The 25697-nt window shown below is 41.4% G+C and overlaps 1 protein-coding gene across 2 annotated transcripts in view; it reads right to left on the reverse strand.

Annotated features, from left to right (window-relative positions):
• Positions 1-17204: 17204 nt before the first annotated feature.
• Positions 17205-25697, reverse strand: part of LOC117478831 (nuclear factor 7, brain-like) — a 29109-nt gene continuing 20616 nt past the window's right edge. For both annotated transcript variants that reach the window (XM_034125739.1, XM_034125740.1), the window contains exon 2: positions 17205-19019. In XM_034125739.1, the coding sequence (XP_033981630.1) occupies positions 17620-19002 (1383 nt within the window). In that variant the 5' untranslated portion in view covers positions 19003-19019 and the 3' untranslated portion in view covers positions 17205-17619. The remainder of the gene's footprint in view (positions 19020-25697) is intronic.

The following is a 25697-nucleotide window of genomic DNA, read 5'->3' on the forward strand; positions in this document are numbered from 1 at the left end:
TCTCTCTCTGCAGTGAGTCAGGTGAGCTCTGTCAGACCTCCTCTGCTGAACTCTGTCTCCTCTCATGTAACTCAGGGAGTGTCTCTCTCAAGTGCTGATTTATTGCTGGAATAAAGGTTATAGTGGGTGAGTTAAATTATTAACTAAGATGTTGTTAAAGAGGTGAAGTAGGCTCCCATAGTGTGAAGGTTTCACAAACCAAACTCAAATATCTGTCAAGTATATGGCATCAGTTTAAAACATTCAACAACAAATTATCCTGGACTTCATCACAATGGCAGATTTCATAATTATGTTATTCATACTAACACATAATCAGTCACGTAAAGACAACCATTCATTTAGAGAATTAGCTATCGTTATGCTATAGACATTATACGTGCAACAAATTATGTTTAGTTATTAACTATTATTTACTTTAATTATTGGCAGAAATACATGCGTGCACAAACAGGACCTATACACATGCACTAATGGAGAGGTGTCAGATGGGGGTAGTTGGGTTTGGTGCATATGAGGCGAACTGGCACCTCTCCAGCTACATTAGATTAGGTTAGATCAAACTTTATTGTCATTGCACAGAGTACAACGAAATGCAGTTTGCATCCAACTAGAAAGGTCACAGTAAAGTGCATGAGGTTTCAATAAATTCACATATCAGATCAATGTTCATAAATGTACAAATATTAATACATGTCTTTTGTTTTTGGTCTGCAGAAGTCACGGTACTTACAGTATCATCATTACTCTCACAGAGATCATCTACTTTATTTACGCGTCAAGTCGTAGCCAATGAATGTACCAGGGCCGAATTTACCATATACATTGGGGGACACACATCCCCCCCAATATTCAGATACGCTCAAAATGTTAATATATAGCCTAACTGATTTAAAAAAAATTGCTATTCTATGACTTTTACAGTACATTGAACGAGTCCGGCCCTCGACTAGTACCCATTTTTTTATTTTGGCCCACTGTGTATTTGAGTTTGACACCCCTGCTCTACATCATCATCAAATGGTTCTCTCTCTTTCAAAATAATTTGCAAGGCCCTCTGAGCAGAGAATCTTTTGGCCATCTTGATCAGTTGTGATAAGGACCCAAACTGGAGGAGCTTTATTTACCCGAACACCCTATATGTAATGTAAATGTGTAGGGGGGGTGTACAGTGGGTGGTAATTGAAAATGTGTTCTGATATATGTTCTTCACAGAAAATGAGCCAAGGCCATTGAGTGCGAGTTTGAAAAAATTATTGAGGATATCATTTTTCTTTAGATAAATAATGAAAATGGGTTCCACAGACCCGAACACCATACAAGGGTTAAGTGTGTTTTTGTGAGCACTTTGAGCTTAGTCTCTTGTATCTTAAGTGCTATATAAATACACTGTATTATTATTTATTACGCAGCAGCTGTTAAACAACCTGTTTACAGATGTGTGTTTCACCTCTCTTAAGTTTCCTGTCATCTCTCTACCAACACTTATTTAATAAAGTCGTAAAAAGTGCTCATAAATGATAATTAAAACAAGTATAAAAACCTTAGTTAAAATGCATCTATGCAACAAATATGAAAATATATAATTCGTTTCATTTCATTTCAAACCTTTATTTATCCAGGTGTATCCCCCCTGCTGAAAAGACCAGCATAGACCAGCTTAAGATGGTTGCTGGTTTTAGCTGGTGTTAGCTGGTGTTAGCTGGTGTTAGCTGGTGTTAGCTGGTGTTAGCTGGTGTTAGGCTGGTGTTAGGCTGGTTTAGTTGGTTTACCACACTGGACAAGCTGGCCAGGCTGTTCTTGCTGGTTCAAGACCAGCCTGGTTAGCTAAACCAGCATAGCCCAGCATGGATGTCATGCTGGTCTATGCTGGTTTTAGCTGGTCTATGCTGGTGAAGCTGGCTGGTCTACCAGCAGTCTTGCTAGCGAAACTGAAATAGACACAGACAGACAGAGAGGGCGGGACATGGGGGAACGGCGAGACGGCAGTAGTGATGTGTCGGTCACGAACGAGCCGATTCTTTTGAACGGCTCTTTGGTACGAACGAGGGGAACCGAGTCGTACTTGGTGAGAGCTTTCTTGTTATCGTTCAATCGTTGGTCCGCACTCACTGCCTGCCAAAATCCACTCGCCTTTTAAAAAGCTTGATTTTGTTCCCCAAACGTATTCTGTGAAGACCCGCCCCTACTCTGATTGGTAGGTTTCAGCACGAGGAGTGAGATGGGGTGTGTTATAACGGAATACGAGAGAGAGAAGTCATAACAAGTAGTACAGGACAGGTAGACGACGTGTTTTTCGGATTGAAAATGAGCCAAACGCGAAAACGCAGCAGCATTTGGATGCACTTCAACCAAAACCCAGGCAGTGATAAAGCGCACCATTTGTAAAGGCAAAATATCCTTTAAAGCAGGGTCAACAAATAATCTCCATCGCCACTTCAAAACACAGTAGGCCTATCTAATATTAAGAGTTGCGTGAATTTCATTCAAGGCAAGGCAACTTTATTTACTTAAAGGTCCCATGTCATGCTTTTCCGGTTATTACCCGTCCCCTTGTGTGTTATGAAGGTTTTTATGCATGTAAACGGTGTGCAGAGTCAAAACCCTCAAAGTACACCCTGTAGCGAGTAAAACTCTAACACAGAAAATACCTCCCCAAAACGCCTCGTTGGAGATACGTCACTGCCCATTTGAGTCTTCCATTTAGTTCCGGGTACCGCCTGATGTCATGCGGTACCCGGAACGAAATGGACCAATCCCGAAGAGCTATGGCCACACCAGCAGCGGCGTGTTCCTCCTCCAGAGGTTCGAAGAACCGGCATTTCACAGACGAAAGCTTCCAAAAACATTGCCCAGTTTGAGGCCGGATATGCACAGCTTGTTTGGACCGTTTGGAGCAGGGGAAGATCTGGGTATACAACCTGTAAGTTTGCATTGTTATTTGTGTATTTATCAAACAAGACTGTTTAAATGTGTAAACTGTGTTGGACTGCTAAGCCATTGACACAGTGCTAACTGTGCTAACTAAGTTGCTAGAGTTTCCATATATCAACTCTAATATCAGCAGATGGCCTTGCATACATGTATCTCATAGCAGGAGAATGTCTGCATTCACACACAAAATACCTATTGACAGTATACTGCGGGTGATTTGCCGGTCAGTCGCGAAACGTAATTACATTATAGCTGGCGTAGCGATCTAACACACGGAGCTTGAGCTAGTTTTGGTCAGAAAAACATTTTTGTGATGCTACGTTGCTAGCGTTTAAATATATCAACTACAATGTCAGCAGATGGCCTTACATGTTTGTCATGGCAGGAGAATGTCTGCAGTCACACACACGGAATACTCATACAGTATACTCCGGTTTACCGTACATTGTGACCGTACATATACTGCATGTAGCTAACGAGGCTAGCTGTATGCTAGCGCAAAACAATGTATTCATGCAAGTTACATTGTATGGTAGCAGAATACCCGTATACGATTGCAATTATAAACACGTTATTGCTAGCCTAATATGAACCACTAGCTTTTGTTCATAGTAGTTTTATTACACTGCATTATAGTTGCCTTTCCTCCAAGCTAACGTTCATATCGTGTTAGCTACCAAGGTAAACAAAGCTAGGTTAGCATATTAGCAGGCAAGCTGTTCATTACACAACTACTACTAACGAATCTAAAACAACTAAGTTTCTCTAATATTTTGTGATTTGCATTTGATTTCGTCCAGCCAGATCCTGGCGGACAATCCATGACGGGGAAGGGATTCTACTACCACTGAGGCCTCGTGCTAAAAGGCACCGCACCGCACCGGCTGTGCGCAGGCAAGAGGAGGAGGAATGGATGATATACCGTGTATATATGTATATTTATGTTCATTTTGTACATTTCTAAAAATAAAGTTTAATGGAAATACTTAGTAGGCCTATCCTTTCTTCCCTGAATTCATATATAGCAAACCATGATTTGATTTCTCATCAAACAGTAGTAGTTTATAACGGGTAAAATAACTTACTCTTTGTTATGAGAGTAGCTCGTAGGCCACAACGGAAAGACAAGGAGACATACACGAGTTTACAAAACCACGGCACATTTATTGTGGTAAATGCAAAGATAGGTGGTTGAGAGGATCGCAGAGTTAGTCTTCCTGCAGCCGCTTTGGAGAGAGACTGGGGCCGTAGTGTCCGGAGGTGTCCGTGATCGTGCTGATTAGCTTCTTCAGCTCCACCCCATCGTAAGACAAAGGCCCTGGGGCCGTCACACTCTTCTATAACAACAGTTAAAAATATATATGTATATAAAATATACCGCTGTACCGACGCCATGATAAGACTGATGTTACGCTGAGAGCAGCCGGGAAAAGCACTGACATGGGCGCAGCCTCTCTGGTGGTTGACTAATCAGAACGAGTGGCCGAGCTGACCAATCGGAGCACACTAGGCTCACAGGGAGGGGGGGGCAAGAGCTCCAACGAGTCGTTTAGTGGAGAAAGTGAATACTGCTGAATACACATGCTTGACAGAGATGCTGTATGCGAAACCAATGTGAGTTTGGAAAATTGCACAGTATAAATCTATTTTAGTATACCTCAACAATGTAATTATGATCAGTGGAAATGGCCATGACATGGGCCCTTTAACACATACAGAGGGTAAATTCAAAGTAGTACATTCACTGACATGAATGACATGAATATGGCGCCACCTTGTGTCATGTTTACAATGCAGATTATTGACATTAGGTTTGGCAATACAGTCAATCATTATCCTGGTGATTATTTTGCAGATAAACCTAGTAACCCCGTAAAAAAACCGGCTCTTTTGAACGGCTCTTTGAAAGGAACGGAGCCATAAGATCCGGCTCCCTTCAAAGAGCCATCATTCCCATCACTAGACGGCAGTGGTTGAAACAAAGCGGTATGTTTTGACTGGCACTAACGGTCGAGTAGTGAAGATCAGTTGAACGTTTCTGTGACTCCGCCCAGCTGCTGCTCTTCTGAGAGGCACCGCTCTGACAGCTCTGTCTACTGGGAAACGCGCTAAAAGTCCTTCTGGAGGTAAGCAACACTACACAATTTCACCAAGTCTGAGAGTAAATGCTTTCTCGAAGGTTCGTTTTGCTTTCTTACAACGTTATGTTAATGTTAACTTAACCTTACGTTTGCTAGGAGGCTAGCTGTCTTAGCTAACAACAGATAGCAGCAAACGTTTACTGCAGTTTGTGTTTCCCCTGAAAAACGTGATGCAGTTATAAGTTGTAAGTTAACTTAACGTTATCTTACAAGTTGAGAGAGTTACGTTTTGTTTAAAATCGTCAATGTAATGCCATTAGAGGTGTTGTGTTGAACATGAAGTTAGCTAACTAGCTCTCTACCAAAGGTTAGCAAGAGGGTTTTTGTGCTTCATTGTAAACTTTTCTTACAAATGTGTGTTAATCTACCTGAAATTGTGGGGACAGTTTTTTTCTACTCAATGATACAGACCATTGTTGAGGAGATGCAAAACATACATATACTTTGAGTAATGTTACTTTGCTGCTAAAAAATGAAACATTATCAGATGAGGACATCACCAAAGTGTGTGAGTCTGTCAGGGGATTTGATCTGTTCTTTGCATGTCGTACAGGGCCTATGTACACACCAGCGACGTGCAGTCAGTGGAGGCAGGGGAGGCAGAGCCTCACCTGTCATACTCCAATGTAACGGAAAAACAACTAAAGAAAAACGAAATAATAATAAAATGTCTCCACTGATCTGTGTTGTAAGTGTGATTTATGTATGATTCTAATCGCTTTTTATAGTCAAAATCAGCAAATTTGCCGAGCTCCGCTACGGGAGCGATGACAAGTGAGGCAGGGGCGTGCTCTGCCTCTCGTAAGCCCACAGTAACTTGCTGGAGCGCGGGCACTAATGTAGCGCGGGCACTTATTTTGTGAGCGCGCTCAAGCCATTTACTGTGGGCTGAGTTGAGGCACAGATGAGCTCTGCCTCACCTCAGAATGCGTCACCCCACAGAAACTGGCTGGAAAGCGGGCCCAAAGCGCATGCCTGTTACCATCTCACTGTAGGTCACCAATGTAATGTATGTAGATCCCTTTATTACATTTATCCTCGCCATCCATAGTCTCTAAATAACTTATTTCACGTATATATGATATTTAGGCTCGTTGGTCTCAACGGCAATGAAAATGCACCAGGGGAGGCAGCCATAACCTCTGCCGCACTGAAGGGGGCGCACGTGAGCCCACAGGTTCTTGTTGCTACTGTAATTCTACGCAGAGACGGCAGACGTAACAACAAACTAGACTTTTGAAACTACAGGAAGATAAGGAGGACTTTTACAAAAAAGTAATAGAGATTGTTGTCCAGAAGGATAGCATGGACTTCATCTTCAAGTCAAGGTAAGACCACATTTGTAATGAAAATGGGATCTTACTAAGAAAGAAAAATCCAATATTTAGATTTTGGGTATCCTTTTGTTGAACGGTCTGTTTAAAATGAATCGAAGCATCAGACTAAAAAAGCTTTTGAAAATAACCGAATATTTCGATTAAGGTCAAAATATAATATTTGTAAATCTGACTCAGTGCCTCACCAGCCATGAACCTCACTGCACGTCACTGGTACACACTGCTCTGGTATGAATTAAAAATATAATTGTAAAATGTAAATCTCGCTCTTGTCATCGTTCAGGCTTTGCATTTGAACCCCTATGACTGGTTGCAGACTTGAAGGGAACGACTTCCTGGCCTTCCTGACATCCAGGAAAAAGGTGAGATTCTAATCTATTTCAATGCCAAAAGCAAGTTATTGTTTTTAACTTTTTTAATATGATTTTTTTGGGGAATTTCAGTTTTATTGGACAGTAGAGATCTACTGGAAACAGTGGAGAGGGAGGAGATGATATGCAGCAAAATGTTTGTCCTCCTGTCTTCTCTTATTTCCTTATCTTTCTTTCAGGTGTAACATCTACCAATGGTTGTACATAACACCACCTCTTTGCTGTCCTACTAGTCAACCCTCCTGATCAGAGCCTTTCCTAAATAGTAGTAAGTTGTTTTACAGTTCAGTGTACGTTAATTTAGCAACTTAATGCTTTACTGCTGTTGAATAAACCCTATATATATACATCCATCAACAATCAATAAAACAAATCATCCAACACAAAATAGAAGGAATCTGGACCTATTCTATTTCTTTTTATACCACAGCATCTATTGGGACTGCTGATTGATGTCATCAAGAGCCATTGAGTCTAGCTTTTGTAGTCGGCCTCTCAGAATGTTTATCATTTCTTTGTCTCTTAACATTCCTATAATCACTTGTTTTTTTATTGTTGATATTGTTTTGTTCTTTATTTTTGTTGTGAGAATCACTTTGCAATTGTGTAAGTGCTATATAAATAGTTATACTAATATTATTGTTGTTACCATCATTACTATTATTAATAATGTCTTCTTTGTTTTCTTTATTTATCGCTGCAGAAAGGTTCAAAAAGTTCCCTGTACATGGAACCATGCCTGTCCTCTGTTCCACATGTCTTCAGTCAGTTCTGGACCCCATGACTCGGACACTAGTTCTACCAAGGCTCATTAGAGGTAAGCAGTGGTAGGAGAGTGGATTTATCTTTGTATTTAGGCTGCAAGTCGACAAGAATAGATTACAAATCGCTTAACCTCTTAAGCACAGCGATCCCCTCATTGGACCCCTCCCACTTTTTTTTTTTGAGACAATGTCTCAGGGCTTCTTAACATTTATGAAACTATTAATGTGTAGCACCAGATTAACGGTAAGAATCTCAGCTAACTGAAGATATGAACCATTTTTAGCTAAAAGAAACACAAGAGTAATACCAGGTGCCGTTCTCATTTCATCAAATCCCCCTCCTCGACTCCTCCCGGTAGTGACCCGGAAATGAATTTTAGCGCGCCATGTTGAAGGACATCTCATTTCTCTAAATGCAATTCGAGGACCGAGGATCGAGCGCCGAGGAGGCTCTCTGGAGGAGCTATAACCGAGGATACACTGATGAGTCCTCCACGGTCCTCCACGGCTCCTTCGTGGATGTATTTCCGGCAACAGAGATGTTTCAGAGAGTCGTGACGCACCAATGACAGCTCTGCATGCATCCCCTGGATATTATTTTATTAACTGCTTTCATCGCGACGCGATGTTTACAGAGAGAACAGCTGTGAGGTCCGTGCAGAAAGCAGAGCAGTGTGTATAATATATATCACTCAGTATAACAGGCCTACTCTCTTGATTTGCTTTAGTTTAGTAGATATCTACAAACAAAGACTCGATATTTTTCTAAAACCATTTAGTGCTTCACATAATAAAATACACAACGGCTGTAGCCTGATTATATGCTTTAGGACAGGGCTATTCAATTTTTTAAGATTTTTTTTCTTTGTGCCATAGTGCCTTTTTTCCAGAGAGGGTGTTACATTGAGAGATAGAGGGGTAGACAATGCCTGAAAACTTCGACGGGCTCGGGTTTCGAACTGTAGTGACAACTCCTGTCATTGATTGCATCTCTGCGTGAATGATTAGATCATTTCACCTAAATGAAATCAAATGAAACATGTAGGCCTACTGAGTTCTGAACTTGCCATTTAGATCTATAAAGGCCTTGGGGCTATGTTGTTTGATTGAATTAAACACAATATATGCACTCCACTATGCTGTTGTAGTATTTACTGTATCTGAAGCTCTTAAATATGATTGCTCATATTTCAAGCCATCTTTTTCCCGGCCCCTTGCTTTGGATCATTTTCATCAACCGGCCCCCATTCCAAACTAATTGAATAGCCCTGCTTTAGGAGCTGTAGGTGCGTGTGTGTGGTGTAGGCATGGGCGTCGCAGCCATTATATGAGGGTGGGACAAGTCCCCCCCACTTTTTCGAATGATTAGTTTAGACCCCCCCACTTTTACTATGCGGAAAGTCCGTGAATCGGTCTATCCACTCGCCGCACTTTGTAGAGCGCTGTGTCAGTGCTTCACTATCAAATGAAATCCATTCCACTTGCTTATTGAGAGAATGCCCAAATCAATGAAACTCCGTGCCATGTTTTCACTGCTACTTTGTACCAAGGCAGATTCTCACATATCTCGCGCATGTTCAAGGAGTGTTGTCATAGTTGGACAGCTCACATCTGTTGTATGAAGCGATGCCGGTAGCTGAGGTAAGGCACACACACCAAATGTTCAGGAAATGGTTAATACAGCGAAAATCAAAGCTGACAATCACTTGGTTTGATATGTTTTCTCCCCCAGACAACATGGACATAAGAACATTTTTTTCAAAGAAGAGGAAAGTAAGTCATCAGCTGGTAGCAGTTAATCAGTTAACAGTGATGGCGGCGTCTCACTTCTGGAGAGGAGTTTCGTCTTACTTTAGAGTCAGTTGTATTTACATTCAGTATGACTTGTTATGATTCAATGTGAAAGAGTATACTGCTCAATAAATAATTATCACTTCGCCACCTCTCTTGACATCTAGGCACTTGAGAGTGAGTCAGAGGCAGAATACAGGGACAGTGGAGAGAGGTCCATTGCTGAGGTGAGTGATGAAAGGGAAATGACAGTTGAGAGTAAATTGTGATGTGGACTCTCATCCCAGGATTTTAAGGAAATCAGTGGGGATTTTGAACAGGAAACATTTCAGTCAAGGGGCATCATATGACCAATATAGACAGAAGAGCAACATTTATTTGAACATTTAAGTCAATGATACCATTCCTAGGTGAACTTAACATCCGTATGGAGTCAGATCAGTCTCAATATTAATAAATGCTCACAGAAGGATTCACAAATGTATTTTGCGATTTATATATAAATGACTCTCCACAACAATATCTCTCAATGCACTCACAAATATTTATTGTTGTATATAAATGTACAAAAAATGGGCATTTAAACTGCTTTTTATTAATTCAAAGACAGCTCTGAATTAATAACCAAATATGTTTCCTTTCTTTACTACTGGATGAAATTACAAAATGTACCCATCATTTTCCTCATGCTAGTATAGCCACATAAAAGTATCAAACCACCTGTTAAAATGCACCAGAATACAGGAAATCTATTTTTTTTTTCACCCCCCGTTAAAAATGTCCCCCCCACATTCAGGATGCTTCCTACGCCCATGGGTGTAGGTGTGTGTGGTACAGTGTGTGCGTAGATGCAGCGGACAGACAGATCTCAGTTGGTTTGGTGCCCTCTGCTTACTTTTAATACTTGTAGATAAAACTTTTGACGCGTAATTTATCTTCCTCATTCTAGCGACCACGGGGGGGGGGGGGATATATCCAGTCTCTGATAGTGTTACGTTATTATGTGAGTGCTCTCATACTTGTTTGATTCTGAAATTGTATATATTTATATAAATATATATAAATGTGTGTGTATATGTCTGCATATGTAGCCTGTTGTCTCATTATACCGCACTGTGAATGAATTAAAAGTAAATATATAAGTCGTCCTGAACACATCTGTCCATCAGACAGAGGGCTGCTGTGCCTCCTGTCATCATTAACGGACGTCTCTTTAAAATGACCGCTCAGAGGAGAGGAGTTCTCATTTCTCTAACCGCCTGCTGCTTCCCCTCCTCTCTCCTCGGCTCCCCTCCTCGCATCTCCTGTGGGCGGGACTAAGTCTCGAGGATAGGAGTCGAGGAGGGGAATTTGATGAAATGAGAACGGCCCCAAGCCTTTGAATTAGCATTTTGCGAAAAAAAGCTAACGGAGTTTTGCACAGCACTCACTCTCGAAATGCCCTTATTACTTATCGTAACTGCACAAACAAGATATCCGATTAAAGCTGAGACTCCATATATTCCATACATGTAGTGTCATCACTGTACGACCCCGAATTTTGCGGACCCAGAAAAGAGAAAGTAAACAACATCCGGTTTCAAAAATATTACAATAATTACATCTTACCTTTTTTGATTTGTGATCAAAGTTGTGTTCAACGGAATAAAAACGCCGCTCAAGGTTAATCCAATGTGTCTGTGTCACGTATAATTTTTTACTGATAATCCATCATCATATTTATGGCAATAAACTGGGTATAAAGTTTTGCAGTCAAGGCTTGTACTTCCAGATATGCTTCGTTTGCTTCTCTATTACGTCCACATTACGTGGATTTTGGAACTGCCCATCGGATTCTATTGGATCTAATGGTTAAGAAAAAGGTGTAAATCACTCAAATCGACCAATGGGTTCTATAGATATGGTCCTGCGTAAAGTATAAATTGTGAATGCCAGCGGCACACCCATTACGCAGCAGACTCTACGCCGTGTTTAGTACGTAAACAACAGGAATTGCAGCAGGACCCAGAGCGCACAGAGCGGACAGCAGATAACGGAGCAGATTACAAGATTGGCGTTTAGGACTTTTTCTATACTTTGACTTTTGTCAAATAATGGCTTGCAGGAAAGAGATGCTTACTACTTTACAGGCAATGGAAATGGTGACTAATGTTGACAGCGATGCAGATATGTTACCCGTTGATTCTGAGTCAGACGACGAGGATCTCCTGCAGCCAGAACGGCACCCGGACCGTTGTGACTCTGATGATGAAATTCCACCACGGGAAAGGTATGTAATCTCTCTGTTTTTATCTATTACTTATTTATTTGGTGTACGATTATTCATATAGTAAATAAAAGCGTCTGCTAAATGTAATGTAATGTAATGTACGCTCAAAATGGCATGTTTGGCAGAAAGAGGGATTATTTACAAAAATAGTGTTTCTTGTCTGTTACATTTACTAAAATTATAGGCCAGTGTTCATCTATAGTCACTAAATGTATTGCATTCACACACTCAAAATGGCATGTTTACTGCCAAGGAAACAGGAATTACAGGAATTAATCTAATCTTTTTGTTTTTCCACATTTGTTTTGATAGTGATGGAGATGAGGATGAAATGGCTTCACCATTGCCTACTTTCACCCAGCCCACACCTGCCACACCTGCCTCACCCTCACATTCCTCAACTTCTATAAAGAGATCTGCACCAGTATTGGCCACTCAGCCTGCATCCAAAAAGCACTCACTTCCAAAGCTACCATCGTCTGGTTTCTACCAGCTTTCTGCGTCAGATGCATCTGTAAACCAAAGGAAGCGTGGCCGAGGTGGGGCTCCCACTCCTCAGCTGGGAAAAGGAAAAGCATCAGATAAATGTGTAAAACGCAGGAAGCGTGGCCGAGGTTCTTCCTCTTCCAGAACGACAGAAGAAGAACTCGGGTGGCACAACAGAGAGGAGAATGACCAAACACCAGAGCCACTGACTTTTTTTTACCATTTTGTGGACATTGCCGTGGTGAACAGCTTCATTCTCCACAAGGAGCTGCACAAGATGACGAGTGACCCCAGCAGGACAGAGCCACACACAAAGAAGACTTTCAGGGAGCAGCTTGCTGCAGAAATGTTTTTACTATGTTCCATATGAATTTATTTTAAAATAAAAACATCTATATTGATTCTGACACTTCTACATCCAACTCACAGATGTAACCTTGCTTTGAGAAAAAAGATTATTAATTTACCCCTTTTAGAAGTGAAGATATAGTCTTTGTTGTGTTAGTGGCATTTTCGAGCCTGAAATCTGAAAAACAGGCTCAGGGCTTAACAGGTTAAAAAATGGTTCAGATAAGAGGCACCATGTGTTACGCAGGTGTGGCGCTGATATAGTTTATATAATATGCGGTTGAACTTTAAAATTAAATTATTTCCGGTGCAGAGACAAACACTCGAGGTGGATGTATAAAGTACATACTGGTGTTAATAAAATATAACGTATATCCCTCAATTTATCGACAATAAGAATGACAATACATACTTCCGGGTGTAAAGTAATATATCTATCATACTGTAGATCATACACATCCATTGGAGGTATATTCTGAAAGTAAAATATACACTTCTCACTAGAAATGTAATCAAGCATTATTATGGCCAAACTATCCTACAATTTAGGATTTTCCACTGAAAAAAGTTTTGGATTCAAAGGTTTTATCATCATATGCTCAGCAGCTACAGTGTAGAAATGTCAATGAAATTCTTCTGACCTGAGCTCCTCCAACAATGCAACATATATACAAAAATACAAAATAAAAAGTAGTGCAAAAAGTTTATATACATGTAATATAATAGAATATGATATTTACAAGAACAGAATATGAAATTAAATAATGTAAATTAAGAAAAAAATGTAATACGGTGTATTGCGTGGATAATAGACCCAATCACAGTGAATGTTCAAAACTAAACTTGATACATTTTTCTTTTTCATCTCACAGTGCACATATTTAAAGGGGACCTATCATGCAAAATGCACTTTTGTACGTCTTTTATACATGAATGTGTGTCCCCGGTGTTCCAGGGAACTCACCAAGTGTCAGAAAACACAACCCTCTCTATTTTCCTCCATATCCAAATCTCTAAAAAAGGGGCTGCAACAGATCTGATAAAAACTGATCCAGATTTGAACACTGTCCTGACGTCAGGACGGTGGCGCTACGGCTATTGGGCCAACTCCACCAATCAGGAGGAGACATCCACGGCCATTGCCGTTCGAAGGTGCTGGAGACGCTGTAGTACATATGCCAGGCCTGTAGGTGGTGCTGTTCTCACAGAATCAGCCCTTGCAAAAACAGGGGTAAAAAAGTGCAAATTGAGCGAAATGAGGCATGGCTAAAATGCATGATCTGTTTGGTATTTGGAAAAAAAAAAAGTATAAATATGCCTTATATAGGTATGGTCCTACACTATATTGTTATAATATAGCATGATAGGTCCACTTTAAGTAATCATAACACAAAGCTAAAAGTTAATCTGTTTTTCCTTTCTCTTTTCAAGAGTGCTTCATAAAAAGCAATAAAGAATTGTTCTAATTCATAATAAATCTCACAGCAGGACGTTGGTTCCCTTTTATTTTTGAAGGGTATTTTGTTGCTCATGAAAAGCAGACTTCTGGTCACGTGTCTGTCTGTGTGTAAGGTGCACGAACTACTTATACCAGCAGGTGGCAGCAGAGTTAAAGAAAGTGTTCAACTAAAGTCCATTCTTTTTAAATATAAATACAGAGGTTGAAGAAATCCTGCATTCCTATTGCACTCGAGTAAAACTAGTACGAAAAATATACTTAAAATACCCCAAATAAAGTACTCATATACTATAGTATGCATTCCACCTGGGGGACACAAAGGGTTAAAGGGGAAAAGTATAGGAAACAGTGGTTAAAGATTATAATGATGTTTTCAAAACGCCTCACACACACAAGTCCTTGCCGTGCCAACATACAGTCTGGAGGAGCCCGGCTTCCTGGTGGGGTATTGCGGCGTCTTCAGTGTGCACACTCTTTATTGTGTCCGTTACTCACCGTTTGAAGCAGTGTGTGTGTGTGTGTGTGTGTGTGTGTGTGTGTGTGTCTGATCCACTTCTCTTTTCCTTCGTGAGAAGCAGCTCAGCACAGCAGGTACAACAGAGGTAAATGAAGATATTTAACAATTATTTTATTAAATAGTTCTTTAATGGGATTTTAGCCGCAGCGCTACACCTTTTTACATTAGTTAAGTGTTTGCTTATTTTACTTATTGTTCTTTTAATCATGAAAGAGATCAGTTTGTTCGTTTTTCCATTTTCCAGTGAAGGCGTTTTTGTTTCATTAGTTTTCTAAAGGTCCCATTGTTTATGAGACAACAAGATAAAGACCCTCGCATATTATGTTAAGTTTCTGAAACATTGCTTTATTTTCATCTCTTATTGATTTATAATTGAATGTCATTTACTTTAGATGTAAAGAAAACAATCCTGTTATCTAAATGTTAGGATGATGACATTGTCAATCAGACTCAGAATCAGGTTTATTATCAGGTTAAGAAATTGAGTTTGACACCCCAGGCCTAAAATAACTTTTTTAAGTGCTTTTTTTTATGCAAGAATTGAATTGCCAAGATACAATGGAAACAGTTTTCAGTTTGTGAGGGAAGAAATGCAGAGTTTCTGCTTTCCTGATGTCAATGAGGAGCTCGTTCCACCATTCATTCCCACTGACACTTTCCCTCAGCCACAACGCAGACTCTCTACATCACATTAATGCACACAATGTACACAATATCTGGTCTTTTATTATTACTGCACATATTTTATTCCATTCTATTTCAATGTAAATTTGTATTTTTTAATGTTATTATATTTTTCATAAAATAGTTGTGTTTTTTTATTTTTGGTTTTTATGTATGCACTACGACACCAAGTCAAATTCCTCGTACGTATCAACCTACCTGGTAATAAAACTGATTCTGATTTCGGAGCCAGGATAGTGTGTTTTTGGGGGTTACCTGGGTCCCACTCACAGTGGGAGCAGCAATCTGATTGGCTGATGCCGAGTGAAGTGCACGAGCTGGAGTTTAACCAAGGCCAGCACCAGTGTCTTGAATTGGATTATTGCATTAACTGGCAGCAGAGATGGAAAAAGTACACACATCCTTTACTCAAGCAGAAGTACAGATACTCGTGTTTAAAAATACTCTGGTAAAAGTAGAAGTACTGACTAAACTTCTTTACTCAAGTAAAAGTAAAGAGGGCTTTGAAATGTACTTAAGTAAAAAGTACCCATAACTAGCAGCTGTTTTAAAGAGTACCTGACCTCCCTTTATATTAATAGAACAATAATGTCATTGTTAGCTAATGAATGTTTCCATGCTGAACAACGGCAACATGACAACGTTTTCATTGGTCCCTCTTCTTTAGAGAAGACCAGGAAATGATGGATACACGGATCGTGTTCAAATCAATAGGCACGCAATGACTCTAAATAATAATGATCACGCCACCAGACACACATTCAAACTAAAGGAACCAGCCTGTTTGGAAAATGTAAGAAGTAGAAAGTACAGGTATTTGTGTTCAACATGTAAGAAGTAGAAAGTACAGGTATTTGTGTTCAACATGTAAGAAGTAGAAAGTACAGGTATTTGTGTTCAACATGTAAGAAGTAGAAAGTACAGGTATTTGTGTTCAAAATGTAAGAAGTAGAAAGTACAGGTATTTGTGTTCAACATGTAAGAAGTAGAAAGTACAGGTATTTGGGTTCAAAATTTAAGAAGTAGAAAGTACAGGTATTTGGGTTCAACATGTAAGAAGTCAAAGTAAAAAGTTGTCAGAAAAATAAGTAGTGGAGTAAAGTACTGATACCAGAAAAATGAAGTTAAGTACAGAAACAAAGTATTTGTACTCCACTGCTTCCCACCTCTGGCTGTCAGCCAGTGGAGGAGTGGAGGAGAGGAGTAGTGGGAGAACAGGAGGAGGTTGAAGAGCAGTCTGGCTGCAGCATTCTGAATTAGCTGTAGCATTCTGATGGTGTTTGACAACTCTCTGTATTTTAGACCAATCACGACCAAGCCAAGTTTCAACAGACTCTACTATTCCTACTTTTTATTCTGAGACGCGTCATGTCAGTGAGGAAATAAACATGAATAAAATGAGGAAAAGAAGCAACTTGTTTTCAGTCTGAAGAAACCTCTGTTCTTGTGAAACTGATTTAATCAGAAATGTTAGTTTGTTTATTATTTGACAGCATTGCAACATCTGTTTGCTCTTTTCTCATTAAATGTGATTGTTGCTGCTTTAATAATCTGAGTGACATCATTATTAATATTAATGAATAACTCTATTGTAACATACATGTTTGTATATATTCAAGTAGTGCACACATTACTTTATCTTCTCCATTATATATTTTACTTTACTATATATTATTATATTTTATTAAACGTCTTAGCTGAATACTCAACTCTGATTGGTCAAATTAGAAGTTTAAGAGGTTGTTAATACTCGATAACACACCGCTGCCAAGAAATCAGTATTTTAGATTGAGATTAAATCCTTTAGAGTTAATAAACGTGTGCATTTGATGATCCACGCTGAACAGCAATGGGTCGTCCTCTCTGTTTAGGCTTCTCCTGGGAAAACTGGGTTTAACATTTACTCTGTATTTAAATACTTAGAAATCTCTTTAAAACATTTATTTTATTCCCTGACGAAGAGGTCTGTCAGGGAGTTAATTTAAACCCAGTAACTCTGTATGTTTTATATGATTATACAAGTTTAAAATTGCATGTAATAAAACTAATAAAAAATGCATTTTATTTTGGATCTGATAAATGATTCGCTGCTCAAACTCGCAGTTGGATTAAACATATTATTTATTTATTTTCCCATCATGCACAAATAACAAATTAACAATTTATAACGACATAGAATCAATAAAACAGAGAAGGTTGAACTATAACCTGACATAAAGATCTGAATCTGGGTGAGATCATTTCAAATGTAAAGAATATATATCTCTTATTTCCTCTAAAGGAAGCAGTTCAGCATATTTGATGAACATGATGTTACTTGGATAAAAGTGTCAGCTAAATGCACGTGTTTCAATTTAATAAAGGTTGACAGTATGATCAAAAAGCAGATTATCAAACTCAATAACAACAAGAATAAAAACATGTTTAGAATAAAGAGACAGCAGGAGGACAGGTTCAGAGGTCAGTGAATGATCCCTTTAAGAGATGATCATCATAGATATAATGATCCTGTTGATCTCTACCTGCTCTGATCCACTGTCACACACACCTTCAGTGGTAATATCTTCACTTCCTCCCGACTGTAAATGTATGGAAACATCTTCTCAGTGAAAGTGTGTGTGAAGGTGTGTATGTGTGTGTTAGTGTCAAGATCAGAGAACGACAACTTTCCTCTGTTCCAGTCCAGATTCACTCTGACCCTCTGGAGCTTCTTCTGCGAGCTGAGAGGAGTGGATGGAGCTGGTAGTGACCGTGCTGAGTATTCACCTTTATAGAGACCTATTCCCCATAATCCAGACTCTATGTCTCCCTTCCTCTGGACAGACTCTGTTGACACACCCAGTGACCAGTCTGTACTGTCTGTAACCTGGACATCCCAGCTGTGAGTCCCTGAGTTAAAGCCCTCAGAGCCCAGGACAAGGCTGTAATGATCAAACCTCTCTGGATTATCAGGAAGTTCCTGTCTCTCTCCTAGTCTCACTCTGGTCAGATCTTCAGACAGGATGAGGTCTGGATGAGCAGTGTTTGGGTCCAGGATGAGAGGAGAGTAGGACACCATGTCCTTCATCTTGCTCCAGATGTTGAAGCTGAGGTTGCCCAGGTGTTTGGCCTGGTCTATCAGAGCTCCTGAGGGCAGCTGTGGCTCCTCCAGCAGGGGGCGCTGCAGCCTCTCCACTGCAGCCTTGTAGTTGTGCAGGAAGGAGACGTCTTCAGCTCTCAGCTCCTCCTCTGTGGCTCTGACTGTGTGTGAAAGAGCTGCTATCTCTCTGCTCACAGCCTCCATCTTCTCCTCCATCATCTTCCTCTTCTGCTCCTCTTCCTCCCTCAGTGCAGCCATCCTGGCCTCCTCTTCCTCTTCTAGAAACTGGTGAAGCTTCTTAAACTGCTCCTTAATCTGCGTCTCTGTGTGTTGAGCCTGGACCTTCATGTGTCCTGCTGTTTGATCAAACTCCACTTTAACTTCTTCAAAGAGCTTCAGTTTCTCCTGAAAGGGCTGCAGAGACTTCTGGAGCTCCTCTCTGAGACCCTGTGCAGCTTCATCGATGGGTGTGATTCTGTGGTTTTTATGTGTTTTTGAATCTCTGCAGACGAGACACACTGGCTGCTGATGGTCCAGACAGAAGAGTCTGAGTTTCTCTGAGTGCAGACTGCAGAGAGCCTCTGGAGATCTCTGATCTCTCTCCAGTAAGAAGGTCTCACACAGGTTCTTTAAAGCAAAGTTAAGAACGAAGTCCTTTGAAGATTTTTTCCTACAAACTGGACACTCCTCTACTTCTTTCCCATCCCACCAGTTCTGCAGACAGGCTTTACAGAAGCTGTGGCAGCAGGACAGGATGACAGGATCTCTAAAGACTTCCTGACAGACCGGACAGCAGAGATCTTCCTCTAACCTGGAAGCCATGTTGTCTCTGAGTGAAGCTGAAAACACAGCAGACAGGAGTATACAGTCAGTCATGGCTCCCCTCCCCCTCCTCTAATGACTTCACTGAAATTCACTTTTGGCGCTTTTCCACTGCAGAACCTAGCACGGCTTAGCACGGTTTAGTTTGGCCCGGCCCGCTTTTTTTTGCTTTTCCACTAGGGGTAGTTCTGGCTCACGGGTACTTTTTTACTTTTTTTCTGGTCCTCGAAAATCGAGGTTCCTACCGAGCCAACAACCGAGCTGAATATGCTAAACTAGTGACGTAAACACTCCCGACTGCTGATTGGTCAGAGAGAATCATCAAAATCGTTGCGCGAGACAGTCCCCAAGCGTTGCATAAGCACCATTTTTAAAACAGACAAGCTACCGTTAAACAAATCCATACAGAAATGGCAGCAACAAAAAAAACACGCCGTGGTCCTTTGACGAGGTACAGACGTTACTCCATCTCGTTGCGGATGAAAAAATACAGCGGGAGCTCGACGTCGCAACACGAAACGACGCTTGGACTCGGCAACGGCTGCAGGATGGTACGTTTTTGCTAACGCTCTGTTCTTTGCTTGAAAGCGTTGTGTCCCTATCGATTGTAAAGCTCATTTCTTACAAACATGCCTATTTTATCCGTACATTTATGTTCGACAACCCATGCTTTTATGGAGCCCCGAAGAGCTACGGTTAGCACAGATAGCATTAGCAAGAGCTATTGTTTGCTAACACCATATGTACCATTGTTTACGTCCAGTTTTCTAGTTAAGTAAGAAATAGGCATGGCAAAACGACTGGAATTGTGACTTTTTTTTAAACTTTAGATCATCGTCAGTAAGTAAAATAAGCAATACCAATGTGTGGAAATGCTCTGTTACAAGTAAGTAACGTACCAGTAGTAAGTAGTAAGAATCACTATCAATGTTGCAGCTCGTAAAATTGTGTGTGACATCCTAATATATTCTTGTATGTTCTTCATTGTTAAGTATTGTTGCACTTTAAACTGGTCTCATAATTATTCATACTTATATTCATTTGTAATTATCCATTTACTTCATGACTGTATATTTGTACATACTCATACTACATATGTATACATATATTTATATTCATTATCAACAGGCTGGACATAATGTAATTCACTTTCACAATCATTGTAAACAATCTAGGGCCAGAAACCGTCTTTAGTTCATCCTTACCGTTGTTCTGTTTATACTTATACATGTTATTCTTATATCCTTACGTGACCTGTACCTGTCCTGTGTTTTTCATTCTTATTGCTGTTGCTGCTATGCACAACCATGAATTACGGTGTATTTAAAAAAATAGGTTTATCTTATTGTCTTCCAGGCAAGAGGAAACGAGGAGAGGAGCACCTCACAGTCCTGAGGGAGATGCACAGTGCAGATCTGGCCAGCAGGAACGGTTGTATTTAGGTTTATAGTTTGCTTTGTATTTGCACTTGTTTGATGATTAAACTGTTGTTTGTAACATGTATTTTTATCGTGATTTCCCTCTGTGTTAAAGGGTGGGGTAGGTAATTTTGGAGAAACCAGCTCGATGTGCGCTAGAATTTGAAAATACACAACCGGAAAAAATCTGCCACTTCCTCACAGAGCCCCTCCTCCAACACACACGAACGCGCACATGACCAATGAGGGGCACGAGATAAGATTTGTGCACAGATGGAAGGCTGACAGGCAGGTAGGCCATCCAGTTATTTTAGCCCGGGCCAGCTAAAATGATTGGTCATTGGCTTTTTACAGTACTACGGCTTCCACAGATGACGTTTTTTTTAATGGGTTTTTTGTCAAAGCACTTAAGGAGAGGTGTCATGGCCATTTCCACTGATCATAATTCCATTGTTGAGGTCTACTAAAATAGATTTATATTGGTGCATTTTTCCAAACTCACATTGGGTGGGGGCGTTGTGAATCGCGCTGAGCTCCGTGGAGGTGTTGTTTCCTTGTTTAGGATACACAGCGAAAAACAGCCAAACTCATCCTGAGCACACACAAACTCACATCCGGAAGTAAAAAACAAAAACAAACTCCACCTCTGAGGTTATTTGGGTGGGAAATGGGGGTTTTACCGTTTCTTCTGGAAACCCATTGGTCGATTTTGGTGATTGACATCTCTTTCTGACCGTTAGAGCCAATAGAATCGAAGGGGAATCTCCCCACTCACACACATGGTATAAAAAAAAGCGTGGGGGCTTCGCGCATGCAGTTTTGCAATCAGAGCGAACCTATACTCTGACATCTGGAACGGAAAAAGCAGGTTATTGTTTATGGATTATCAGAAATAATTTTCAAAGGTACACAGACACATTGGATTAACCTATGGATTAACTTCAGCAGCGGTTTTTATCGTTTTAATGCCATTGAAGACCACTTTTGACCAGACTACGACACAGGTAAGCCATGTTAGCGTTTTTTAGCTACCTAGCGCCACATGTTTTGATGTCTGTTTTTGTTTATAAAGTCGCAAGTTCGTATCATAGAGTGATAATGTATGTACCCATCGATTCTGTGTCACCTCACGATGTGAAACGATGTGTTGGATGTGCAAAAAAGATAAAATAATAAGGTTTTATGAGTGAATTCCGGTGCAGTAATCTGTTAGCATTTTTCGCTCGTTGCTAATTCAGAGGCTCAGCGTTAGCATTGTGGGTTTATTTTGATTTTTTTTTTTCAAATGATCAGTTAGATGAGTTTCTTCCCTTTACATGGATATAAAACATTCATAGTTTATTAAATATTAAGATGCCCTCAGACACTGTTTCCTCAGATGACGCGTTTTTTCCCCCGGCGCTGCTGTGACGCAGGTGACCAGCACCAAATTCCTTGGTGTGACCAACACTGATGACCTCACCTGGAAAAAACAACACCACTGCACTAGCGAGGAAAGCCCAGCAGCGCCTGTACTTCATCCGGAAGCTCAAGCGAGCCGGAGCATCACCCCCCATCAATGCTGTCCTTCTACCGAGGCGCCACCGAGAGCATCCTTAGCAGCTGTATCACGCTGTGGTTGCGGAAGCTGCACCACCGCCGACCGCAAGAGCCCTGCAGCGCATAGTGAACTCTGCCCAGAGGATCATCGGCTGCCTCACTCCCCTCACTACAGGACATATACATCACCCGCAAAAGCACTCAGCATTGCGGGTGACTCCACCCACCCCTCCAACAGCCTCTTCAGCCGCCTGCCTTCAGGAAGAAGGTTCCTCAGCTGGGGCAACCGCCAGGCTGAGGAACCGCCGTCCTCCACCAGGCGGTCAGGATGCTCACACACACACACCACACACACAACACACACAACACACACACACACACACACACACACACACCACACAAACACACACACACACTACACACACATCACCACACACACACACCTACACACACACACCACCCACACACCACACACACAGCACCCACACACACACAGCACCACACACACACACACACACACACACACACCACACACACACACACACACACACACACCACACAACACACACACCACACCACACAACACACACACACACACAACACCACACAAACACACCACACACACACACACACACCACCACACCACACACACACACACACACACACACACACACACACACACACACACACACACACACACAACCAACCTCCCTCATCCAGCACCAGTCACTTTTCTGCCCATCTCCGCTGCTACTGCACTGAAACTGTACTTTGAACACTTTAAATAATTATTAACATTTTAAACTGTATACCACGTTTATCTAGGCCCTTTGTTTTGTTTAAAGGGGACCTATCATGCAAAATGCACTTTTGTACGTCTTTTATACATGAATATGTTTCCCCGGTGTTCCAGGGAACTCACCAAGTGTCAAAAAACACAACCCTCTCTATTTTCCTCCATACCCAAATCTCTGAAAAAGGGGCTGCAACGGATCTGATGAAAACTGATACAGATTTGAACACTTCTATGTCGTCACAGAAGTGGCGCTACGGCTATTGGGCCAACTCTCCACCTATCAGGGGAATGTGGGGTTGGGCCACGGCCGGCCATTGCCGCTCGAAAGCGCTGGAGACGCTGTAGTACATATGCCAGCAGGCCTGTAAGTGGCGCTGTAGTCTGCCACAAAAGCAGCGAAGAAGACTTCCCGCCCATAGTTACCATGGTTACCCTTCTGTTTATTCTCCGCTGTGGCTTTTTTTCTCCCTCCCCGAGGCAGCGTTGCTCCCGCTGCTTTAATTCAATGCAATCCCTCCCCGTCGAGGCAAGCACTGTAATTCTCTCCGGTTAGTCCACCAGCAGATGACAAACACCCACCTCTCCGCCTCTTCCAAGGAACGAGGGGACCGTGCGGCAGAGTTTCAGTTTCAGTTTCTTTCGCCGGTCAAGATGTCCGTTAAAGTTAAATCTTCCGGACAAAATTAGAAAAGTGCCGGTCAAAGGTCCTTCTTTGTTATTTATTGAGCTTAAAACAAATGAATAACGACTCTATATAATAAAACACGGAGGACGGAGATCTCTTTTTCTCCCCCTCTTCTGACAGCCCAGCAGCTGATCAGAGCGGCTCCCCTCTCCTGCAGGGGGGCGTGGTCAGCAGAATCAGACCCGTAGACAGCAAACAGCACATAGATCGAAATGAGGCATGGCTAAAATGCATGATCTGTTTGGTATTTTGAAAACAGAAACGTATAAATATTAGGGCTGTCAGTCGATTAAAATATTTAATCGCGATTAATCGCATGATTGTCCATAGTTAATCGTGTTTAATCGCAAATTAATCGCATATTTTTTAACTGTTCTAAATGTACCTTAGAGGGATATTTTTCAAGTTTTTAATACTCTTATGTACATATGAGTGGACAAATATGCTTTATATGTTTGTTTATTATCATTTGAACAATGACAAATATTCTCATGAATATTAAACACAACAACCTCTGAACATTACAAATATTCGCCTCAATTCAACCTGGAACCTCTCTCATACAATAATACAATACAAAGTGTGTGTGTGTGTGTGTGTGTGTGTGTGTGTGTGTGTGTGTGTGTGTGTGTGTGTGTGTGGTGTGTGTGTGTGTGTGTGTGTGTGGGGTTGTGTGTTGTGGTGTAGTGTGTGTGTGTGTGTGGAGAGACTACTGTGATGGATCATTGGAGCTATGTGCAGCTCAAGGCATATATGCCTTCGATCGGGTGCTGCCTGGACGCTGCAATCATGTTGCGCGCACTATCCGTGCTGAGTGTGCGGACTTTTCGTACAATATGTCCCACTGTCTGGCTACCTGCATAAAGTGAAGTGGCTCTGCGCAGTTGGTCGGCAAAAATGTCGCTCCTCTGTTTTCATTGAAACAGCTCCTTATATCCGTTAGCGCAGCTAGCTAGCACCAGATGCTAACAACAACAACAAACACGTAAGGTGTGCCTCGCCTCGCGCCACACATACACACGAACCCTCACCGGTCTCTCCCGATGGCCAGTCCGGGCCTGCCGGTGAGCGTGGAAGTGTGGGTCTGCCACAAACGGGCGGCAGGAGCGGGGCTGTCAGCCATCAGCTTGTAGATGGTATTTTAAACTCGATGCGCTCTGAAACTACGGGGCGGGCGAGGACAAAAAATACACATGCGTTAATCGCGTTAAAATAATTAGTGGCGTTAATTTTTTTGTTGTTGTTATTAACGCGTAACTGACAGCCCTAATAATATATACCTTATATAGGTATGGCCCTACAATATATCATTTAAATATAGCATGATAGGTCCACTTTAATGTATACCACGTTTATCTAGGCCCTTTTTGTTTTTGTTGATGTATATATGTCACACTGTAGGACTGCGGGAACGATATTTCGAGATTTCTGGATGTACAAACATGTAGAATTCTTGACAATAAAGCTGACTTTGACTTTGACTTGACTTGACTTGAGATGACGCGTTTTTTCCCCCCGATATCGGGGGTGCGGTGTAGAAGAGGTTAATTTATTAGAAAGATTTTCTTTTCATGATCTGTTATTTCTCAAATGTTCTTATTATGGGGCAGTAGCGGCGGCGGGGTGTGTGTGTACACCAGTGACGCTTGGTGCCGAGATACTGTTGTTGTTAACCAACACTGCTCGCCACTGGTGGATTTATGGTTCTAAAATGCCGTCCTTTTTACTGCCGAGGGAGTTTACAGCGATTCTTGTGGTGTGTTTACCTCCCGCCTAACCCCAGTAGCGAGGGTAAAGAGGAGGCACTCGGTGAACTGTACAGAGCCATCAGTGAGCAGCAGCAGACAGCACACAGACGGCCTTCTCATCGTAGCTGGAGACTTCAACACGTAACTTAAAAACTGTGCTGCCTAAAAATATCAGCATGTCGATTTTCCAACCAGGGGAAAAAACACATTAGACTGTCTATACCAACTTCAAGGGAGCTTACAAGGTCCCCCCTCCCCCACATCGGCCTTCTGATCACCTCACTGTTCTGTTGGAACCAGCTTACAGAGCCAGGGTAAAAGCCATCAAACCGGTTTCAAAACAGTTACGGGTGTGGTCAGAGGACAGCACAGCTGCACTCAGAGACTGCTTTGACAATACAGACTGTACACATACAACCATCACACCAATATACAAGAATACACAGAGACAGTCACAGGCTTGAAATTCAAATATTTACTTTTTAAATAATTTGACAACACCATGTATA

This window comes from Trematomus bernacchii, unplaced genomic scaffold (assembly GCF_902827165.1).
Source record: "Trematomus bernacchii unplaced genomic scaffold, fTreBer1.1, whole genome shotgun sequence".
NCBI classification, from domain to species: domain Eukaryota; kingdom Metazoa; phylum Chordata; class Actinopteri; order Perciformes; family Nototheniidae; genus Trematomus; species Trematomus bernacchii.